Here is a 21,538-nt window from a genome sequence, read left to right as displayed (position 1 = left end):
GATTCAGTTTGGTTACTGACCTCCATGTGACGCAGTGACATATATGTCATGGGAGGAATGGGACAGCACCAGCTCGCTTCATAAACTACTAAAAACCTGTATGATTAGTGTTATACCTTTGAATTTGAGTCAAGATCAAGTTGGGAGTTGGCATAAAAAGATGCTGACCCTGCTTTGGTGACACCCTCCACGGGACAATGTCTACAACCCCAAATCCTTGTATGTATTTGTCAAGGGGCAGAATTTTAAAAAAAGTAATCAATCAACAGAAAAACAAAGACCAAGGGCTCCTTCTGGAACAAAATGCTCAGGTACAGTGGTAAAAAGTCCTGCCAGCCCCCAGATGACATGTGACTTTCTGAGGGAAGCGGATAATTTTTACTTGATGGTGAATCGTTAAAAGAGAACCAGATGATTAAACTTAATGGAACAGCCACATTAAACTGAAATTAGTAAAAACATGCCTCGGGCAGCCTACAACCTTTTATTTGTTGTTGTTTAACGTCTGTCTTTTACAGTGGCCATGATGAATGACATCACAAAAGAAAAAAATCCAATTAAAATCTAAGTGCTCAATAAACCCCTAATGTCTGGTTGTCACCAGTGCTTTCCCCAGCACTGATGTCTTCTGTTTCCTCTTTTCCCCAAGGAAAGAGAAAAGAACTGGCCCCAGGGGAATTCAACAGAAGGGGAGGAGAGTGGGGAATGAATGTCACACAAAGGCTTCTGGAGGGTTCTGCTCTGTGCACTCCATCAGCACAGACACTGCACTTCCAGAGGGATGAGGTTAAATTGTTTTATTATCAGACAATGCCTGAGTGAAGAGATGCATTTTCCCACTAGTGTTCAAATATTGATAAATCAGATTGGGATCTGCAGAGCAATCCCTGTTGGCACTCTTAGGTGGCATCCGCGCTGCCCTTTTATATCGTCTTGGGTGTTTGTTCTATAAGTCATTGAAATGGTCTCTCCTGACAGCCAAAAATAAGTTTCTGATTACTTTTACCTGAATAAATCTTGTGACCAGATGTGGTATTCACCTACTAAGTGTGCAACAATTACATATTGAAAATGATGAAAGTACCGGCCGAGGGGAGTCTATAATCTAGTGGAATGCAAAATATAATAAATTACGTGGAAAGACAGCAGTTGCCACACGGGAGAAGAATACTGGCTTTTGATAACAGATTTTACCTTAGAGATACTGTGTGTTTGTAAAATTGGGCTTTCAAAGTCCTCCAAACAAAGTTCTCAAAGTCAAAATAAGAGCAAAACAAGGGGACTGGCCCTGGGAACATAGTGGTTAAGTCCGGTGTGTTCTACTTCCATGGCCCTGATTTGTGGGTTCAGATCCCGGGCACAGACCTACACCACTTGTTAGCCACGCTATGGCTTATAATGAACCAAAGGCTAATAATAGTAACAAATATCTTAAATTTGGAAGATGCTTTATAATTTATAAAACACATATCGTGCTTTTATCACATTTAAGTAGCAATTAATGTAGTATTTGTCTATAGTCCCTAATTAGATTTTTCTGACAGCCTTGTCCTGGAGCTCTATTATCCTCATTTTACTGATAAGGATCCCAGTGCAGGGAGGTTAATTGACTCAGCTACAGTCTTCTATTTGGTGAGTGAGATAGAATGAGCACAGCCCATTCTTGGGACTCCAGGCACAGTGCCTCATGCACTGTGACAGGCTGCTAACCATGGCTGCCTTGGAGCCAATCCGATGGGCAGTGACGTTGGTTTCGTTACTCATGACTTAATGAAATAGCTTTTTAAAAGCACTCTTCAGTCATTAGAACTTGACGATGGAGAGTTAAACTTTCCCCAGTGGCTCTTTCTGTGTAATCATGGTTTCAACATTTCCTTAGCCTATCACGTTACACAAATCACGGAGAGCCCTTGTTTTACATTGCTTATTGCATTTGTCTCACTTCTAAGCAATTTCCTCCCCGTTCTCATTTATCTTCCATAATTTCTGCCAAATTGCTTTCAAGGCTACTAATTGTATGAATAACATTCTCTTCCTCAAACTCTGCTATTAAGTGGCATTATCTGTGTGGCATTGGACACAGTTTCCCTATCTCTAAAAACGAGGAGGTCGCACCAAATAATCCATAAGCCCTCTTCTTGGGCTCAAGTGCAAAGTATTCTGACTGTTTCACATGCGCTGCGTGATTTTGGAAACACTATATAAGCTGAAGCCTCAGTTGTCTTGACTCTACAATGATAGATGCAATTAGCTCACAGTGGAAATGGAGAACTATAATGGAGGATATCCACATGGGTCACACCCGAAAAGGATTCTTTATACAAGAAAGTTCAGGAAAGCTAGATGAAATAAAGTCATGTACAGTTTTGAACTATAGGCACGCACACAGCCTTTAACATGTTAATGGCCACTGAGCAGCTCCAAGAAAGAGGCAGAATCTGAAGTACTTCCCAAATGTATTGGGCCCCAGAACTCTTTCTCCTCAGGAATATCATTTTGTATACGTGATGTTCCATGGGATACACTCTTAAGAAAGACTTGTTAGTTGATTTTAAAAGTCCCTTTTTGCCCTGAGATTCTATCTTCAAGTGTGTTTGTAGATGCTACCCTGAGCATTTCATGCGGTGTTAATCAAGAGGACACAGAACTGGTTTACCTGTCACTGTTGTTGCTGTTACTGTTGTAACATGGCCCACATTACTCCATTTAGATGGAATTGAAATCAGGTAAAGATGAGCAGCCTTCCCAGGAAAACTAACTTGTCTGTATGTAGCTGACACTTATTACTAGGGGTTAAAAATAGTTCTCCTCAATAAAAGGCACTTTTTTGAAAACTTGTGAATAAGGTTAGATTGTCTGAAGACCTATGAGATACCCTGCTAAGATGGGAAAGGGGGATCAAAGGAAACAACAGGAAGTCCACACTGTGGAAATCAACTTTGGGAAGGTAACGTGGGCTGCTTTCCCAAGTTCGGATCATCATCTCCCACTTCAGTAGTATCTTCATGTTCACTTAATTCAACCCTTTACCGAGACCCATTTCATTGACTGTTAATCTTCTCAGAGCCTCTCCTTGATTACCTTCAGGAGCAGCGGATCCACTACTTCATAAGCAGACAATTCCATTTTAGGCTGGTTCCACTTTTTAGAAGATCCTTGCCTATATTGACCTAAAATCTGAATGTTAAGTGTTCTTGTTCTAGGTGACCTTGTAAATTATCTAGACAAGGAATTTTCAAGGCATTGTTCATGACAACACTTAAGATGTTTCTCAAATGGCTTAAGTTGAATTTCATAAAGAAGTAAATAAATGTCACCTCGTCCCAGAAAAGTGATTATAAACTCCATCATATTAGACTCAAGGAGATTGATTAGCTTCCCTAAATTCATCAAGATAGGGAAGTGTAGAGGCAGAATATACCCAGGTCTCTCTGATTCAGGAAACCAAAATCCTTTTCTCAATAGTATATCCCTTCTATAGTATGTCCGTGTACGTAAAAGCAAGGAGGAGCGTATATAAGGAAAATCTGAAAGCTATAGTGAAAATAGTTTCATTCCAGCCAGGCTAATATGTCCTTGGGCATCTTGCTATTGCTCTGGCCTTTAGTTTTCTCTTCTTCAAAACAAAGATTCTAACCCCAGGTCATGGGTGGGAAAAAAAAGCATTACCAAATTTTCTCCAAGCCCTGTTCTATAAATTTCTGTGATTATAAGGAAACATATTAATTAATGAATGGTATTTACTATTGAGGATTTAAGTAAATAGTAAAAGAAAAACTTGCATCTCTTAGAAAGGATTGAGTGAAAGTCAACAGAGCATGCATCATAAAGACAAAAACAGTTTAGGATCACATGCGTGACTTTTACTTTCTTTAATTTTGTTTTTCTACACTAGTTACATTCAGACCAGGATAGAGGAGATGGATCACTTAAATATATCCTTTCAGGAGATGGAGCAGGAGATCTCTTCATTATCAATGAAAACACAGGGGACATACAGGCCACCAAGAGGCTGGACAGGGAAGAAAAACCCGTTTACATCCTTCGAGCTCAAGCTATAAACAGAAGGACAGGGAGACCCGTGGAGCCTGAGTCTGAGTTCATCATCAAGATCCATGACATCAACGACAATGAACCAATATTTACCAAGGAGGTTTACACGGCCACCGTTCCCGAAATGTCGGACGTCGGTGAGTGAGATGTGGTTTCAGCCATACATTGTTTCTCCTCTAGTATAACTAAACAAAGCATCCTATGTGTAAAATTTACTGACCTGAATGAGTTTGGATGCTAAATTCAAAAAGTATCATATTTCAAACAGTCCATATATGTCCTTTTTTTTTATTGAGGTATAATTGACATACGTCATATTAGCTTCAGGTGTACAACATAATAATTCAATATTTGTATATATTGCAAAATGATCACCACAATAAGTCTAGTTAACATCTGTCACCATACATAATTACAGAATTTCTTTTCTTGTGATGAGCACTTCTAAGATTTACTCTCCTAGCAACTTTCAAATATGCAATACAGTATTGTTAACTATACTCGCCATGTGATACATTACACCCCTACGACTTATTTATTCTATAACTGGATGTTTGTACCTTTTGACTCCCTTCACTCATTTCACCCACCCCGCTACTCACCACCTCTGGCAACCACCAGTCTGTTCTCTGCATTGTTGAGCTTGGCTTTTTGTATTTGTTTTTTTAGATTCCACATATGAGTGAGATCATACAGTGTTTGTCTTTCTCAGTCTGACTTATTTCTGTTAGCATAATGCCCTCAAGGTCCATCCTTGTTGTCACAAATGGCAAGATTTCATTCTTTTTTATGGATGAATAATATTCCATTATATACATATACACCACATTTTTGTTATCCATTCATCCATTGACAGACACTTAGGTTGTTTCCATATTTTGGCTATTGTAAATAATGCCGCAGTGAACATAGGGGTGCATATATGTTTTCATGTTTTTGGATAAATACCCAGAAATGGGATCAATGGATCATATGGTAGTTCTATTTTTAATTTTTTGAGGAAACTCCATACTGTTTACCATAGCAGCTCCACCAGCTTATATTCCCATCAACAGTGCACAAGGGTTCCCTTTTCTCCACATCCTTGCCAACACTTGTTATTTCTTATCTTTTTGATTATCATATATGTCCTTTTTGTAAGTGCACTTGTGTTTCGTCATATTGCTCTAGTCTCATTTTATCGTTATTTTTAAGAAAACAGCATTTTCTGTAATGGTGAGGTTACGAAAAGTGGCAGGGTGAGGGTGGGAGGAAGAAAGGGAGACCATCTCATCTACTTCCTCTCCTGCTCTAAATCCCCACTCTATTTCCTGGGCTGAAAGATCGCAGCCTGTTCTATTTCTCTTAGCCCATATTGGAATTAGAATCTCCCCAACGGAAAACAAAAGCCTGAATTTACAGTCCAGACTAAAGAGTAATGACAATTGCTTTAAGTAGCTGTATACTTGGGAAAGTGACGCAAAGAAATATATTTTTTTAAATCCATAAACAATAGGCAGATGACATCTACGGGATATATCTTTTACTAACTGGTGGAAATTAAGAGACTTTCATGACATTAATATGGTGAATCAATATTTTGTGCACAATTCTACTAAGAATTTTGAAGTTAATATGTATGCATTTAATTTGCTTAGATTGGGAAAAGGTAAACAGAGTTTAAATTAAGAAAAGAATTCTGCCAACATCACTCTCAGCCACATTAAAATACTTCTTGGGAGACAGTGACAAATTTTAAACTACTTGTATAACGGGTTATTTTTATTTTCACTCTGTCAAATTCAAAAGGGCTAAATTACATAATAAAAACTCTTCTATAATTCTGTGAGTCAGATATCAGAGCCTTTTTAGTTCACAGTTCCAAGACTTGGAAAATACCTAATCCATGGAAATGCTGTAAAACATCTAAATTTTTCTCATGAAGAAATTGCTCATCTCGTTACTTGAAGTCACTTTTTTTTTGTTAGAAAAATCACAAACCATCACCAAAGCAAGGAGGGGGATTAGAATTCTTTTAAGAGGAAGATTTGTTAGGAAAAATGTTTTTCCTCTAGGTGGTGAATTCAGGAAGAATTAAGGAAGGATTGTCTCGTCATCAGCCCCACCCAGGGCAACCATAACCCCATGTGCACGTTGTCACGGCACAACTATGGGGCTGTCGTTCCCTCTTGAAGTCATCACAGAATTAAATATACATTACAAATATCTGGGGATACCTGGCAGGAATATGTCTTGAGAAGGGGAAGCCTTTTTCTGATTTGCACATAGGCACAGCTGTGTTCACGTTCATCTTTATCGTAAATTAACGTGTCATTATTCTGACATATAAAGCCATCTTAAAGAAATTACACAAAGGTAGTGGGACAACAGGAGGGTGCAATAAATGGACTTTGGTGTCAAACAGACTGAGTTTGAAACTATCTCTATTAATAAGCAATAATGTGGCCTTGGGTAAATGACTTGATTTCTCTGATCCTCCAGTTCCATATCTATAAAAAATAAATAATAAATGTCAACTCTTAGGGTTTAGCATGAGGATGAAATGAGAGAACAAGTGCAGAGTCCCCAGAACAATATCTTGCAACTAACAGGCACTCAAAACGTCCAAATAATCATATTCTAAAAGCAGTCAAATTCGTATTCATGTCAAACAAGAATGAGGGTGTTTGTTGACTTCTACTATTAGCTCTTGCTCTAAAATCTATGATGCTCTCATTCTGCCCACCTCGCTTGCCAAATTACAAGGCTGGGTGCTCTATCCTACGCATCAACATGCTATATCCAGAACATCCAACCCCAACGCAGTACAATATATTTGTTCAATGAATGGAATTGGTTAGATATTACAAAAGTAATGTAAAAATTCTCATATTCCCTAAATGTAATTTACCTTCCCTTTTCATGGACAGGAGAACTCCAGCAGTGTGCTCACCATTTATCTGATATGAATAGCAAAAGTTGGCCATAAAATGATCTTCATCAGTGGGTCTTACCCTTTTTGAAAGTCACAGACCCCTTTGAGAATCAGATAAAATCTAAGGAACTTCTCTTCAGTGAAATATCCATGTAGGCCTGCACATAAAAATTTGCATGCAATTTCATGGGGGTTAGAGATACTTTGAAGGATGTTAGGCAACTGTGGTCCCTAAAATAAGAATGCTGATCTAAAATGTCATAGACTTCTTTGTGCATTTAATTAAAATCATCTTTTATAATTACAGATTTCAGATATGTATGCTCTGCTGTTCAGTCAATTATTATTCAATCCAAAATTACTCTTTTAAAGGTTCAAAACATTTCAGAATCTTCAAATAATCACATAGATTTATCATTCAGGATACTTTTATTTGCAAGTGACAGAAAACCCAACTCAAACTCGTTTAAACCATAAAAGTATTTATTGGTCATGTTACTTAAGTTTAGAAGTAAAGTGTGCTTTGGACATGGTTTGATTTGGGTTGTAGCTATTTCTCTTTACTTTTCTATCCTATTCAGCTTTGTCCTCAGGCTAGCATCTCTTGAGGTCACAAAATAGCTGCTGCATTGGCAGGCTCCACATCAGCACATTACAGTCCAGGAGAAAGAGTACCTATGACACGGAATTTTCATCAAAATCTAGAGTGGCCCCCTGATTGGGCAACCCCTAACTTATCCCTGTGGACAAAGTAATGCAAGATGCCGATTGACTCAGGCCTAGATAACTTGAAAGAATCACTGTAGCAAGAAGCCAATCAAATCCCGCCCTTGGAGATGGGTTGGAATCAGTTCTACTCAAAGTCATGGTCATTCCCATGCTTCTCTTTTAACTAATCCTTACATTGTTTATAAATGTTGATCACATTCCTTCAGAGTGAGAAATCCAAGGCTTTATAACCTAGTGTCCTACTGAGGTCCTCCACTTCCTTGCTATGATAGTTTTGTAGAAAATAAGATCTTGCTTTTTCTTCGTGTGTGTATATCAAGGATCCATAACGTAATAAACCCTTAATTTATTTCCAATTCATGTTTCTGTCATTACAGGCACATTTGTTGTTCAAGTGACTGCAACTGATGCTGATGATCCAACATATGGAAATAGTGCAAAAGTTGTCTATAGTATTCTACAGGGGCAGCCCTATTTTTCAGTTGAATCAGAAACAGGTTAGAATTCCTTTTTGGTCTTCTATTTACAATCTGTAATTTTAACTGACATGCTCAGCTGCGATAGCATATTTTTTTCAATGAAAACAATCAGTGTGATTGAATTTTCTTAGATTTGTCTGCCAAACACCAGTGATATATTTGTAAATATGACATCCAGATCATTTTAATTAAGAAATCTGACAATGGGTCTTTCACCCACCATGTTTATTTAGGGTAGATTCAGAAAAATTATACATTGCTTTATTTTTTCTTCCAGTTTTGGATGAAGCTAAAAGATCAATTTCTTCTAATAGCCATTAGGGTTTTTTACAAATATTCCAATTCTTTTTTTAGTTATTTGGTAGGATTGCATCTCTCTATCCTGCTCTGAAGCTAGATGTAGCCATATGATTTATTTGGGCCAATAAAATGTAGCAGGAATATGAGTCACTTCCAGGCACAACTTTTAGACCTGGTGCACAAGCCACCACGTTCTCTTCCTCTGTGCCACAGTGATCATAGATGGAAACCACTGTTGACATGCATCTCCAGCCTGGAAATCTGGGTGTTATCAAGAGCATGGCTTCCTGCTGGCCTGCTCAGAGCATGAGCAATAAATAAACTTTAGTTGTGTTTAGTTTGCCCTGTTTGTTACCACTTTATTGTCTAGCCTAACTAACTGATACAGCCCTAATAAAGCGGATTGCCTTAATAGAATCCTTTTTCAACATCTCATTTTTCTACACTTTCTCCACAAACTATCATACTATCTTATGATGAGTCATTTTTTAGTAAATATTGTATGTACCATCTAGTTAATTCTGCATGTATTTTTGCTATCATAATAGTTTAGTTCCTTTTATACATTTTTCAAGCATCCATTGTTGTTAGTAGAAATCCACACCTTTCTAGGTTACTACATCCAGTTGGAAATCAGTGTATTAAGAGGTGCAATGAACTTAGAAAGAATCTCAAGGGGAAAGAAAATGTTAAGTTGAAAAACAATGAGGATAGAAAATTAGAATTATTCAACTTAAAGGACAAAAGGCTAAGGTGGTCTCCTGTGTTTAAACAGAGAAGTACTGGTATTTGGAGAACAGAAAGCAGCTGCACTTTCACTGAAGCCAGGGCTAGAGGAATAAAAATGACCTGTTGTCTGAGGTCTTCTTGTTAAAAATTTAAAAAAAGATTCAGCTTCATTAGTTGTTAAGCACTGAATGTGCTACCAGAGAAGGTTCTAAAGCCTTCTCCAGTGATTTTTGAAGGCATGTTTTTAATTTAAGCATAAACCCTACATAGAGATTAGGCAAACTTTTAGAAGTTCTGTCAACTGATTCTTTTATAACTACCTAACAATAGAGATAAATTTAAGCTAAGAGCGTTGGTCACTGCTGGACCAGTTCAACTAATGTTCACATCAGCTTTAGGAAAACTTAAATTCTCTAGGATCATATAAGACGACAATTACGAGAGAACTGATGCTGTGTTTTCTTAAGATCATAGTTTTGTGGTTTAAAAATCCTCAGAACATTCGTTATGGTTGGTATATTTGCTGAGCAATTAGCCAATTCAGTAAAGTGAAACTCAAGAGTCAGTTCAAGCATATGGCTTTCTTCACAATTTCCTCATAATATACCTAAATGTCTTTTATCAAGCAGCTAAAGTAGTTTAGCATTGTACCACATGCCAAGTTATATTTTGCTGTGTCATCTTAAAACACGTAATATTTGTACTACTTACACTCTGTACTATCGCAGGATTTGACTTGTACTTATTCTCATTCTCCTTGTATTATAGGTGTTTTTTTCAATGTTTCTATCTCCCCACCATGGTTGTAATTTCCTTCAGTATAAAGGCTGTACATAAAAATGACATTGCATACTGTGGGTGACAATCTATGTTTGCATAAATAAATGATTCCATAAAGTATTTTTAATGCCTCGCTTTGCATTCTGAATTTCATATCCATAGGTATCATCAAGACAGCTTTGCTCAACATGGATCGAGAAAACAGGGAGCAGTACCAAGTGGTGATTCAAGCCAAGGACATGGGCGGCCAGATGGGGGGATTGTCTGGGACCACCACAGTGAACATCACTCTGACTGACGTCAACGACAATCCTCCCCGGTTTCCCCAGAGTAGGAACATTTGATTGAATGGTTTCTGCAGTGTGCTTTCGTAAAACCCTAACTTTAAGAACAACATTTATTTTCCATTATCGTCAAAATTAGTGCACTTATAATAACCAGCACTTTATTAAAAATGAGTTGACAATGCTTATGCTCAGTAGATGTGAACATTTATGTTCCTGTATTGGTAATTAGCTGAGCAATGTCTGATATGACTGTTGTTATAAGGACAACATCATTGTTTTATTTTTCCTTATTAAAAATACTACCCCAGACATAAATTTGCTTGTGCAGAACATACGTATCAGGCATGCTGCTATTTGTTAGGAACAATTTGACTTTAGTTTTGTGAATTTAATCAGGCATGTAATCGCTTTTAAATCCTCACGAAGCTTTGTAAGGGGAGGATTTATCATTTTAATGTTTCTAAAAATACAACTGTGGAAATAACCACGTACTTAATCCATTTGTAATCATAAATAGTTTTCTACATTACAGTTAATTGAGATACCAAAAGATATCTCTAAAATCATTAACTCTCATGATTGGATAGGAAGGAAGAAGAAGGAAAAACAACGTTCTTAAAGGCCCATTTTGTATTGAGCTGCACCCTAGACCATTTCACAGAGCACCTCAAGAGGCTACCGGTTTTAATGTAATTTTTCTTCCAGGAACAAAATTCTTTTCTGACCATGATCCTAAGAATACTCAATTCTGTCTTCCAGGAGAGAATAACTGCCCATCATTAAATAGAAAACCCACTTACTCAGTCATGGCCTTTTTCTAAAGCTGGTCAGCTACTATGGGCTTCTTTCATAATGGAGATACACATGGGTCAATAGGAAAGAGTTTTATTTTCTTTACTTTTTTCAAATATTTAATCACAGTTAGCTAAATGCAAAACATTAACAGAACAGCTAACTAATTTCTGATTTAAAGGGTAGAAGAAAGGGTTTTTGAACCCCAAAAATTTCCCCCACAGAAGCATGAAATGAAAAGATCAGGACCACCACCAAGACTTTGCCCAAAAACGTCCTTTTCAATATGGGGATGACATTGAATTCACTCGCACCCTGATAGAAGGGGGACCATACCTCACTGCCCTCTCCGCGGATAGCCTGTGATCTTTACTGAATAACATATCAAGGCAAGAGAGGGGAGACTACCTCTAGAGAAAAACTTGGCCTCTTTTATCATTTTACCAAGGATGAACCCAATATTTAGTGGGTTAGGATTATTGAACAACTATATTTTAGTGGTGTTGTAGTCTGAATTTTTTCCAAAACAATTTGCATGAGTGGTTGGCAAAATGTAATGGATGAGAGTAGAATAAGTTTTGTGTTTATTATTTTATCTTTTGGTCCTAAGTCCATGCTGGCCTGGCAGATCTAAGTTGAAACTCACATGTAGTTTCCTTAAGCTAATTTTGTGACACAGGCACATAAGAAAAGTATCTATGTATGAAATATAGGTTTTCAATTAGTAATATAAATGCAAGAATGAAAGACATCTATACATAGAAAAATACTGTAACAAAATTCTAAAGAAAAATCAGTCAGAAAAAAAATTAAGAGCTTTCTTTCTCAATGTATTTATCTATATTCCTCACTGCAACCAGACCAGCTCCACGTACCAGTGAAAGAATGTCTGCTTAGATACTTTCTCCAAATTGCTGTAATTCATTTTCACCTTCAGTTATCATTAGCAATGACAGAAAGAACTCTTTTAAAGAATATCTAGCCATTGGCATGAAGTCACAGTTCAGGTTACATTCTTTTTCTGTTCTTTCGGCTAGATTACATTAGCAGGGGGCTTGGAAATCTGCGCCCTCCTCTAACAGTTCGGTCTTTCAGTCACACTATAAACTTGGAAGCCTATTTCCAGGACAAGAAAAGTGTTCTCCATTTGCAAAGAGACAGGTCATGAAATAGAAGAAATATTCTTAACAGTAATGAAAGTCAAGATGTAAGGAGAATAGGGTGCCATTAATTACTTTGAAGAAAGCACAAATCTGCTGGCATCTGTGGTAATGTCTGAAAGAACTGTTAGAAAATAGGTTTTGTTTTTATTATGATGGGCATATACTTAGCCTGTGTCTGACTTATCTCTGTCTGGTGATTAACAGGTACCTACCAGTTTAAAACCCCTGAATCTTCTCCACCGGGTACACCAATTGGCAGGATCAAAGCCAGCGACGCCGACGTGGGAGAAAACGCTGCAATTGAGTACAGCATCACAGAGGGAGAGGGGCTGGACATGTTTGATGTCATCACTGACCAGGAAACCCAGGAAGGGATTATAACTGTCAAAAAGGTAATGCCATTTATTAATATCATACAAATGGATGCATTTACTTTTCTCTGGTCCCCAAGTATCTGGGGGCAGTTACATCTCACATGAACGTTCCTCTAGATTCTTATTTTACTAATTATTTCTTTTAAACACCAAGTATAATTACATTCAGATTTCTTTGGTTGCCTTTTAGGGGTCCTCAATAATCTGATGCATTCATCAATTCCATACTTTCAATAAACTTTCATTGAGAACCTCCTAAGTAAATAAATAATACAAACAACTGATATACAAAAAAGTACATAAGTAAATAACATAAATGAACAATAAATTAAAAAACAGTGCCAGACGCTGTGTTAGATGCTGGCTGTAAAACAGTGCGTTCAACACCAAGATCTCTGCTCTCAGGGAACTTCCAATGTGGGGAGAAAAGAGACAAGGAAGTCAATAAACAAACGCATATAACTACAAATTCTGACTCATGCTTTGAAGGAAAATAGCAATACAGCAGTGATAAAGATGACCTGAATTAGAGAGAGAGGAGATAGAAAGACCACAAAAATAAACTAAGTGACACAAATTTCCTGCAAGCTTTTTAGTTACTTTTCAGAACACAATAAATTTTTTATATACTGAATTCCTATTTTTCCCCTATGTACTTATTCACTATTTACCCCCCAAAATTCTCCAGCACCCTGGAGCAGTATACAAAAGTGTGGCAAAAAATGTAAAACCAATAAACTATGTGCTTCAAAGTGAAAAGTAATATTAACCTTGGTTACTTTTTTAATGATTTCACTTTTATCATGTATGGTGTCATATCTTCTCTCTCCTTTGCCACACTCTTCTATCTGCTGGTAAATATAAGCAGAGGTGGACATAAAGAGCAAGAAAATTTTTTCCCCTTAAGCTTCAGATTACATGTCTTAATATCTGCAAACATAATAAAACATGTTTAAGTGACACTCAGACCAATGTTTTATCCTATAACATAATTAGGAAGCCTATTAGTGTGCATTAACCTCTTTAATTTTCTTGGTGCCTTATCAGATTCAAACTGAAATTTTGCCTAGCCGACTAAATCACATTCACTAACATCTTGATTAATTGTGTTTCTAGTGAGCCTTGTCATATTATCATCTAAAACTGAAAGTCAGCAATAAGCATTTGGGTTCACTCCGTCTCCGGAAACAGAGATGCTTTCCCTAAAGACCTCTGACAACAATGATCGTTACTTTCTTTGGCAAGTAATTCGCCCAATGCCCTTATCAGGCCATCACTTGGAATATTTTATCACTTCATACCAAAAAAACATTTTTAATCTATTTCATCTGAATGAGGATGAGGGAATCATGATGCAAACCCATGCTTCTCAATTCTAGCTGCACATTAGACTCGCTAGGGGAAGTGTTTAAAAGTATAGATTCCCAGGGCTGGCCCCATGGCCTAATGGTTAAGTTCAGAGTGCTCCAACTGGGTTCAGTTTCTGGGCATGGGCCTACACTACTTGTTGGCTGCCATGCTTTGGCAGTGACCCACATGCAAAATAGAGGAAGACTGGCACAGATGTTAGCTCAGGCAAATCTTCCTCAGCAAAAAAAAAAAAAAAAAAAAAAAAAAAAGTCTAGATTCCCATCCCCATGACGGGTATTTGGGTTTAATGAGTTTAATGGTCCAGTGTGGGGCCCTGATATTGGCAAATTTGAAACACCCATTAGGTGTTTAATTAAAGCCAAATGTGATGTCTGACACAGAATAATCTACTACATATTTGCCAACTTGCCCCTAACATGGTTTCCTCTAGTCAAGTACAAGGATTTTTTTTAAGAGGGTTTAACAGACTCCTGCTTCCAGGTCCCCTTTCCTGCCCATTATACCTTGAACCCCTGCACCCACTTTTAAGGCAACAGCGGACACTGTTTCAGCCCACACTTCCAGCAGGATTGTGTGGCCTCTGAACTCCCATGCCATTACCCAATATCACACTGTGTAGAGATGTGTCTAGGCCATATGATCGCATTCATTTTTCAGTGATTTGCACTAAAAATGATTCGTGTCTTGGCTGCTATAAATATGTCCCTTCTCCCCACCTCCCAAGCTCTTGGACTTTGAAAAGAAGAAAGTGTACACCCTCAAAGTGGAAGCCTCCAACCCTCACGTTGAACCCCGCTTTCTCTACCTGGGTCCATTCAAAGATTCCGCCACAGTTAGAATCATGGTGGAAGATGTCGATGAGCCCCCCATCTTCAGCAAACTGGCCTACATCCTACAAATAAGAGAAGATGCTCAGATAAACACGACGATAGGCTCGGTCTCAGCGCAAGATCCAGATGCTGCCAGGAATCCTGTCAAGTAAGCATACTTCTGTGACATGTCTGTTTCATAAGTGTCAATCGATTTATATTCAAATATATGCCTGCAAGTTCGAAAAGATGAATCCTTTTTCTCTAATTAGACAGTTGTGTCTTCGTGAAAAACTGCTCCAAATAGCACCTTCACTCTCCTTGCTCAATGTAAATATTATTTCAGCAGCAGCATAAACCCAAAAAACACAAAATTGGAGGAGACAAAACATAAAATGAGCTATAAGGAGTTTACTGCTTACTTAGACGTCAGATAAGGTAACGCAGCTGAATGGCCTGAGATTTTTTTTCTTTTAAGATCTTATATTTGTCAAAGAGTGGCATGGAGAAAGCATTGTGATTTTTAACAAACAAGGCACTGGGCTTGAGAGTCTGTTTTTCAAATGTGGAAGAACCCATCATGTAACACTTAGAGAACAGAATTATGCTCCATTTGGATGCATAATTTTTTTTCTTTCACAGACGTGAATAAAAACAAGAACCATTTCATGATACATGTCTGTGAAATCTTGGGAAAATTAATAGAGCTGAATCTAAACTTATCCTATATAAGTAAGTTCTGTTTTACCTGCACTTTCCTTCCACCTTAGTTGTAAATCATGATGCAAGGAAGCCTCATTGCTCTTTGAGACCACTGATCCTTCAGTATTCTAGAATCTTATCACAAAGACGCTGGAGGAAACTAATCTCCAGCTTTTAGCCAGTAGCTTTGTTGACTAGATGAGAAAAGGGCTAAACCAGAATATCATTGTGTAAATTACTCCCCAGAAAGAAAGTAAGCAGACTGAGAAGCTAGAGGAATTCTTGCCAGTGAGTCCACAATATATTCTGATCAGGGTCTTTGCTCTGTGCCAATCACGTTCTAGGCATTAGGGAGTCAACAGAACACAATACCAAGTCCTGGTCTCGTGGAACTTACATTCTAATTGGGGCGGATAGAAATAGGCAAGCAATAAATATGTAATATGTCAGGTGAAAATAAATTGTAAGCAGTAAAATAAGACAGAGTATGGAAACAAAGTGTCTCTGGGGTACTATTTTAGATAGCGTGGTCTGGCTTGGCTTTGGCGGGAAATCATCTGAGTAAACATTTGAATGAAATGAAGGGATGAACCATGCTGATAGCTGGGGGAAGAACATTCCAAGAAGAGGGAAAAGCGAGGGTAAGGTCTGATACCAGCACTTGTGTGGCATATAAAAGAAGTAACAAGGAGGGGCTGGCCCGGCAGCACAACGGTTAAGTGTGCACATTCCACTTCAGTGGCCCGGGGTTCGCCAGTTTGGATCCCAGGTGCAGACATGGCACTGCTTGGCAAGCCATGCTGTAGTAGGCATCCCACATATAAAGTAGAGGAAGATGGGCACAGATGTTAACTCCTTGGCCAGTCTTCCTCAGCAAAAAAGAAAAAGAGAGGAGGATTGGCAGCAGATGTTAGCTCAGGGCTAATCTTCCTCAAAAATAAAAAAGACTGACAAGGAGGCCTATATAGCTAGAAGAGAGTGAGCGAGGTGGAGAGTGGTAAGGTAGAGGCAACAGAGGGGGGCTCTGATAGGTGGTGACTGTGGCAGGTTCCACTGGAGTTTGTAGGCCCTAGTCAAGATGGGGTTTTATTCTGATTGAGGTAAGAAGCCACTGGAGAGCTTTGAGTAGAAGCATTATCTAATCCAAAACTACTCTTTAAAAGGATCACGCTGGCTGCTGGGTGAAGACTGTTGTTTCAGATAAAAGAGTCTGCGGCTCTAAGGGGGTCACTTTCTAACTTTTCAGCCACTGAGCCTCTTGTTCAAATGAAACCATATGGCAAGTCCCACATCTGAAATACAAAAATGCCTGGCTTACTTTCAGAGAATAATTTTAAATCATTGGGAAAATAGTCTCTGTTGTGTTATCATTCTACTGGACTATCTGTAGACATCCTGAATTGGACTATGGTCAACCCACAGTAGACACATGTGAGCTCCACAGGTCAAGTGTTCCCCCATATACATAGAATATTAATAAGGGAAATGAATGATGGCCTTTGCTTGTATAACACAAATAATTTTAAGTACTTTCACAACTATTCTAGCACTTGGAGTTTGTTCTCCAACTGTGTAAGAAAAATATCTTAGCAAGTCAATGTCAAGACCAATTTAAAAGTATTAATGCTGGAAGTTTACAAATATGAGCTCTGGTTACCTCTTTGATAAGTCAACATGTTTTTGTTGTTGTTGTTTGCTGAGGAAGATTAGCCATGAGCTAAGGTCTGTTGCCAATCTTCCTCTATTTTGTATGTGGGTTGCCACCATAGCACGGCTGCCGAGTGGTGTAGGTCCGTGACACAGGCTGTCCAAGCAGAGTCCACGGAACTTAACCACTAGGCCACAGGGCCAGCCCCTCAACATGGTTGTGATTGAAAGAGATAATGTCTTCTGAGAATTTAGGTGGCATTTTTATATCTATTTTTTTTTTTATACTGAATAGATTTTTACGCACTGTGCTCTTTTATGTTTTAATGAAAGAAAGTAGTTAGTTTGTCAGGCTGGGTTTGCTGTCATCTAACTTTGAAGTTTTTTCTGCTAGCCCTGCCTTGGTACATACAGATTTGAGCTATAGATATAGATTAAAGAAAAGTAGTACACATAGATACATTGGTATATAAATGCATGTTCCGGTAATTTCTTTCATAGGATAAAATTGATTTTTATGTTAGAAAAGTACATCCAAACACAGTTTTTGGTTATTCAAGACATAAATAATAAACAACTAGGTGCTAGACAATATGTGAGATGCACAATTAATACTAGAGAATTCTTCCCCCAAACATTGATATATCATGACGCAGGCACAAGTCTTTAACTCTTTAATCACATAAAATAATTTTGTTCCAATCATTATTACGTTATCACAAATAACCTTTGATTTCCATGAAAGAGTCTTATAAAATATCACTGTGAATACATATTATGAAAAATTTACATGCAAACACACTTCCTTTCCTAACCCACAAATCTTCCTGACTTGAGGATACATTAGAAGACAAATTGTTGAGTCAAAGAATACAATAAAGTTCTAGAAAAAAACAAAGAGCGAGCTACCTAGCAGAACGATCTGCCACAATCATGGTGGGATTGATTACCTTGTTCCTTATCAGATATGATTGCAGTTAATGAGACTGGATGGCAAATATCCTGGATATAAATTGAAATACTTTGGAAAGAAAAACAATAAATAAGCTTTTGTGTGCAAGCATTCGTCCTAAAGAATGTTGACATTTTAGGTACTCTATTAATTTTTAAACCTCCCAATTAAAGAAAAACATATATACAATTTTGGTATTTCCTAAATAGTTATTTTCTCTCTAAAATTGAAAGCTACCTTCAACTAAAAATTCCTCACTCCATACCCTTTATTTCGAGGCTTGATGGGAAAATATGATGACATGTAAAACTTAAAACTATAGCATGGAAAAAAGGGACAAAGAACAAGAAAAGATGAACGCTGTATATAATTGTAACAGCTTGTAAAGGCAGTAAGTAGCGTGTCTTAATGTTGACATTTTTCATGAGGGAAAAATATATTTGTAGATAATTATTACATTTCTTACAAAGTCTATGGATATTGAGATTTCCTTTGGGTAATTACTTATATGCTATAATTATTTATCTTTCTCAAATTAAAAATGAAGAAAGGTAATCAAGTAAGTTCAGTGCTGTTGACTAAAATTCTTTTTTTTTAATAATTGACTTGTATCCCTGTATAAGTTTAAGGTGTACAGCATAATGACTTCACCTGCATATATTGTGAAATGATTAGCATAATAAGTTTAGTTAACATTCATCATCTCATACAGATGCCAAAAAAAAAAATGGTTTTTTCTGTAATGAAAACTCTTAGGGCTAAATTCTTAATAAATTTTGATGCATGAATGGCAAAAACATTAGTTGTTTCATCCGTTTCAATCATTTTGATAGTAAAACATTAGGTTTATATAAATTGAAACTAAAATTCTAACTCAACTTTACAGATAGAAGGATAGATAGATATCCATTGTGAACTTCATTAATTCTCTTTAAAATCAGGCTTAAATGGCCTATAATAATGGAATATCTATTTTATACAGATCTCCTGCTAGATAAAAAGATAGATTTTATTAAGATAAGATATACTGTTTATTATAATTCACTAGTTACATTTTAAAACAAAATTATTAATTGAAATATAATCTCGGACATGATACACTATTGCAAGTTAGTAACGGGTTGATTTTTCTTAGAGCATTCATAATAATTCCACGTGTGTATGACTAGTTAAGTCATTTACTTCAATTGTATTTCTACTGAGCTGACGTTTTTAAATCTCCAACCATGATATAAATTTTGAGAATCAAGCTGAAATGGACAATTTTTTGTTCCTAATGGCCTTAACATATCAACTTTCTTCTGAATGTTCTCTTTAATGCTCCCCCCATACAACAGAGTGTACACATACTTAGCCCCTTATGTAGCTTTTCCAAAAACTAGTAATAAATGTATAAAGAAGACAACATTTCTCAAAATCTACTAGTCTTCCATTAATTTTAGTATTGAAGACTCCTTCTTTGGTTTCTAAGGTGGCACGCTTGGTTTTCTTTGAATTCTCTAAACTCTCCTTAAATATTTATTAAGTTCCTACTCTGTTCTGGGCATTTGTTCTAGTCCCTGCGCGTTTCTACTGTCTTGTTCATCCTTTAATTGATTCTGTCCTTAGCATTTTTCTCCCTTCGCTGAACATGCTCTTCCTAGACAGTTGAATAGGGAATCTAGGTTGTTAGTCCGGCTCTTTGCCTTGACCTTCACACTAGATATCTCTTCCGGGACTTTTCTCAGCTTCAACATAAAACTGAAACTTATGATCTTCCCCAAATCCTGTTCTTCACTCCTCTTCTATCAGTTTGTGTCAGCACCATCCAACCCTTCTCCTCAATTCAACCAGTGATCTTTGTTAAACATGATTTGGCTTGTGACAGTCCCTTGCTTAAAACCCATTGGTAGATTCACGTTGTGCTTAGAATAAATCCCACCTCCTTCCCACAGCCAGCCTGCCCTTCTACCGTCCAGACTGTGGCTGTGTCCCCAAGCTCATGTCCTACCCCCACTCCTGCCTCACTAACCTCAGCCACTCTAGCCATCTTCTGCTTCTTTCAACGTAACAATTTTAAAAACAAAATGGATAATAGAAAAATAGCCAATAATCCTCCTATGTACACACACATTAAAGTTCTGAGATTCTAAAAGCTTGAGTTAAATTACAGCAATTACTACACAAACTTGGTCCAAATTACTCAAAATCATGCAACTTGTCTAATGGGTTTACTATTAAGATCTCAATTGTAAAGAACTGATTTCTCAGAATATTTTGCTTAATGTTAGGGATATTCAAATATGTGCGACAGGTAGAAAAAAGTTCATGGAACAGATATTCCTGGAATGGTTTTAGGATGTGAGAACAGCAAATACCAAGAAAACCTTTTAAAATTCAAGTCTGCATTTTCAGGTATTCTGTCGATCGACACACAGATATGGACAGGATCTTCAACATTGATTCTGGAAATGGTTCAATTTTTACGTCGAAACTTCTTGACCGCGAAACATTGCTATGGCACAACATCACGGTGATAGCAACAGAGATCAGTAAGTACAACCTCATACCACTGTTGCCCCCGAGTGACAGTGTCCCAGCAAGGGCTGGGGAGGCACGGCTGAAATTCGTCACCGTGTATTGATGATCGTGCTCGATACATGTTGAGGGAAAGAGCCCTGTAACGATTCGCGGTAATGTTTCTTCTAGACATGTGTTGGTTTATTCACAAATGCAGAGGCAACTGTGGGAGTTCCTCAGTTTGGAAACAACAAAATGGGAATGCATCTCTCCAATGAAATTAAATTGGTACATGTTGGATTTGATTCCAAAAAGCTTATAAATCAGAACGTTACAGAATCAGCTGAAAGAAATGGGCTCCCGTTAGAATTGGGGGGAGGGGAATCGAGTATATTCAAAAATGAAGGCATCCTTTAAAATATTTTGGATATTCATCCTCTCACTTTCTATAGAATTTCTATTTCAAAATCATTACAGAATTAAGAGAGATACATTTTAACTCTTCCATGCACCAAAGTGAGCAATACAAACCACCAAGTGATCCATAAAATGTTTAGAATGAATTTTATGGCAGTCCCCACAAAATTTAAGGCGAAGAAAAACAGTGCCAAAAGAATGCTTCAAATAAAATGATTATACACAGTGAACACTGTGTAATGTAAACACAATGTGTAGACCTAAGTACATAAAAGAAAAAGGATCTGTAAAATAACATTTAAATGTTTAAAAAAAGGCGCCTAAATTATAGCTCATTTTTTAGTTTTAGTTTTGATTTGGCTGAAGGACATTGAGTAGAATGATAAATAACCAATACGGGCAAAATGAAGTGCTGTGTTTTGATAGTGATAAGAACCCCTCCTTATAAATTTTCTAGGTAGGAATTTGCTTTCCAGAATCTATGTGGAAGGACTAATGTGGATACCAGTGCAGAGCATACTTAAAGCTTTAAATTACAGAA

At 37.3% G+C, this 21,538-nt stretch overlaps 1 protein-coding gene across 2 annotated transcripts in view; it reads left to right on the top strand.

Annotated features, from left to right (window-relative positions):
• CDH6 (cadherin 6) overlaps nt 1–21,538 on the top strand; it is a 124,765-nt gene that overhangs the window by 88,970 nt on the left and 14,257 nt on the right. For both annotated transcript variants that reach the window (XM_014866309.3, XM_044779462.2), the window contains exons 3-8: nt 3,896–4,190; nt 8,074–8,193; nt 10,147–10,314; nt 12,431–12,618; nt 14,696–14,949; nt 20,476–20,612. In XM_014866309.3, the coding sequence (XP_014721795.1) occupies nt 3,896–4,190; nt 8,074–8,193; nt 10,147–10,314; nt 12,431–12,618; nt 14,696–14,949; nt 20,476–20,612 (1,162 nt within the window). The remainder of the gene's footprint in view (nt 1–3,895; nt 4,191–8,073; nt 8,194–10,146; nt 10,315–12,430; nt 12,619–14,695; nt 14,950–20,475; nt 20,613–21,538) is intronic.

Source organism: Equus asinus, chromosome 10 (assembly GCF_041296235.1).
Source record: "Equus asinus isolate D_3611 breed Donkey chromosome 10, EquAss-T2T_v2, whole genome shotgun sequence".
Taxonomy (NCBI): Eukaryota; Metazoa; Chordata; class Mammalia; order Perissodactyla; family Equidae; genus Equus; species Equus asinus.
This window is presented reverse-complemented; position numbering and strand designations above follow the sequence as displayed.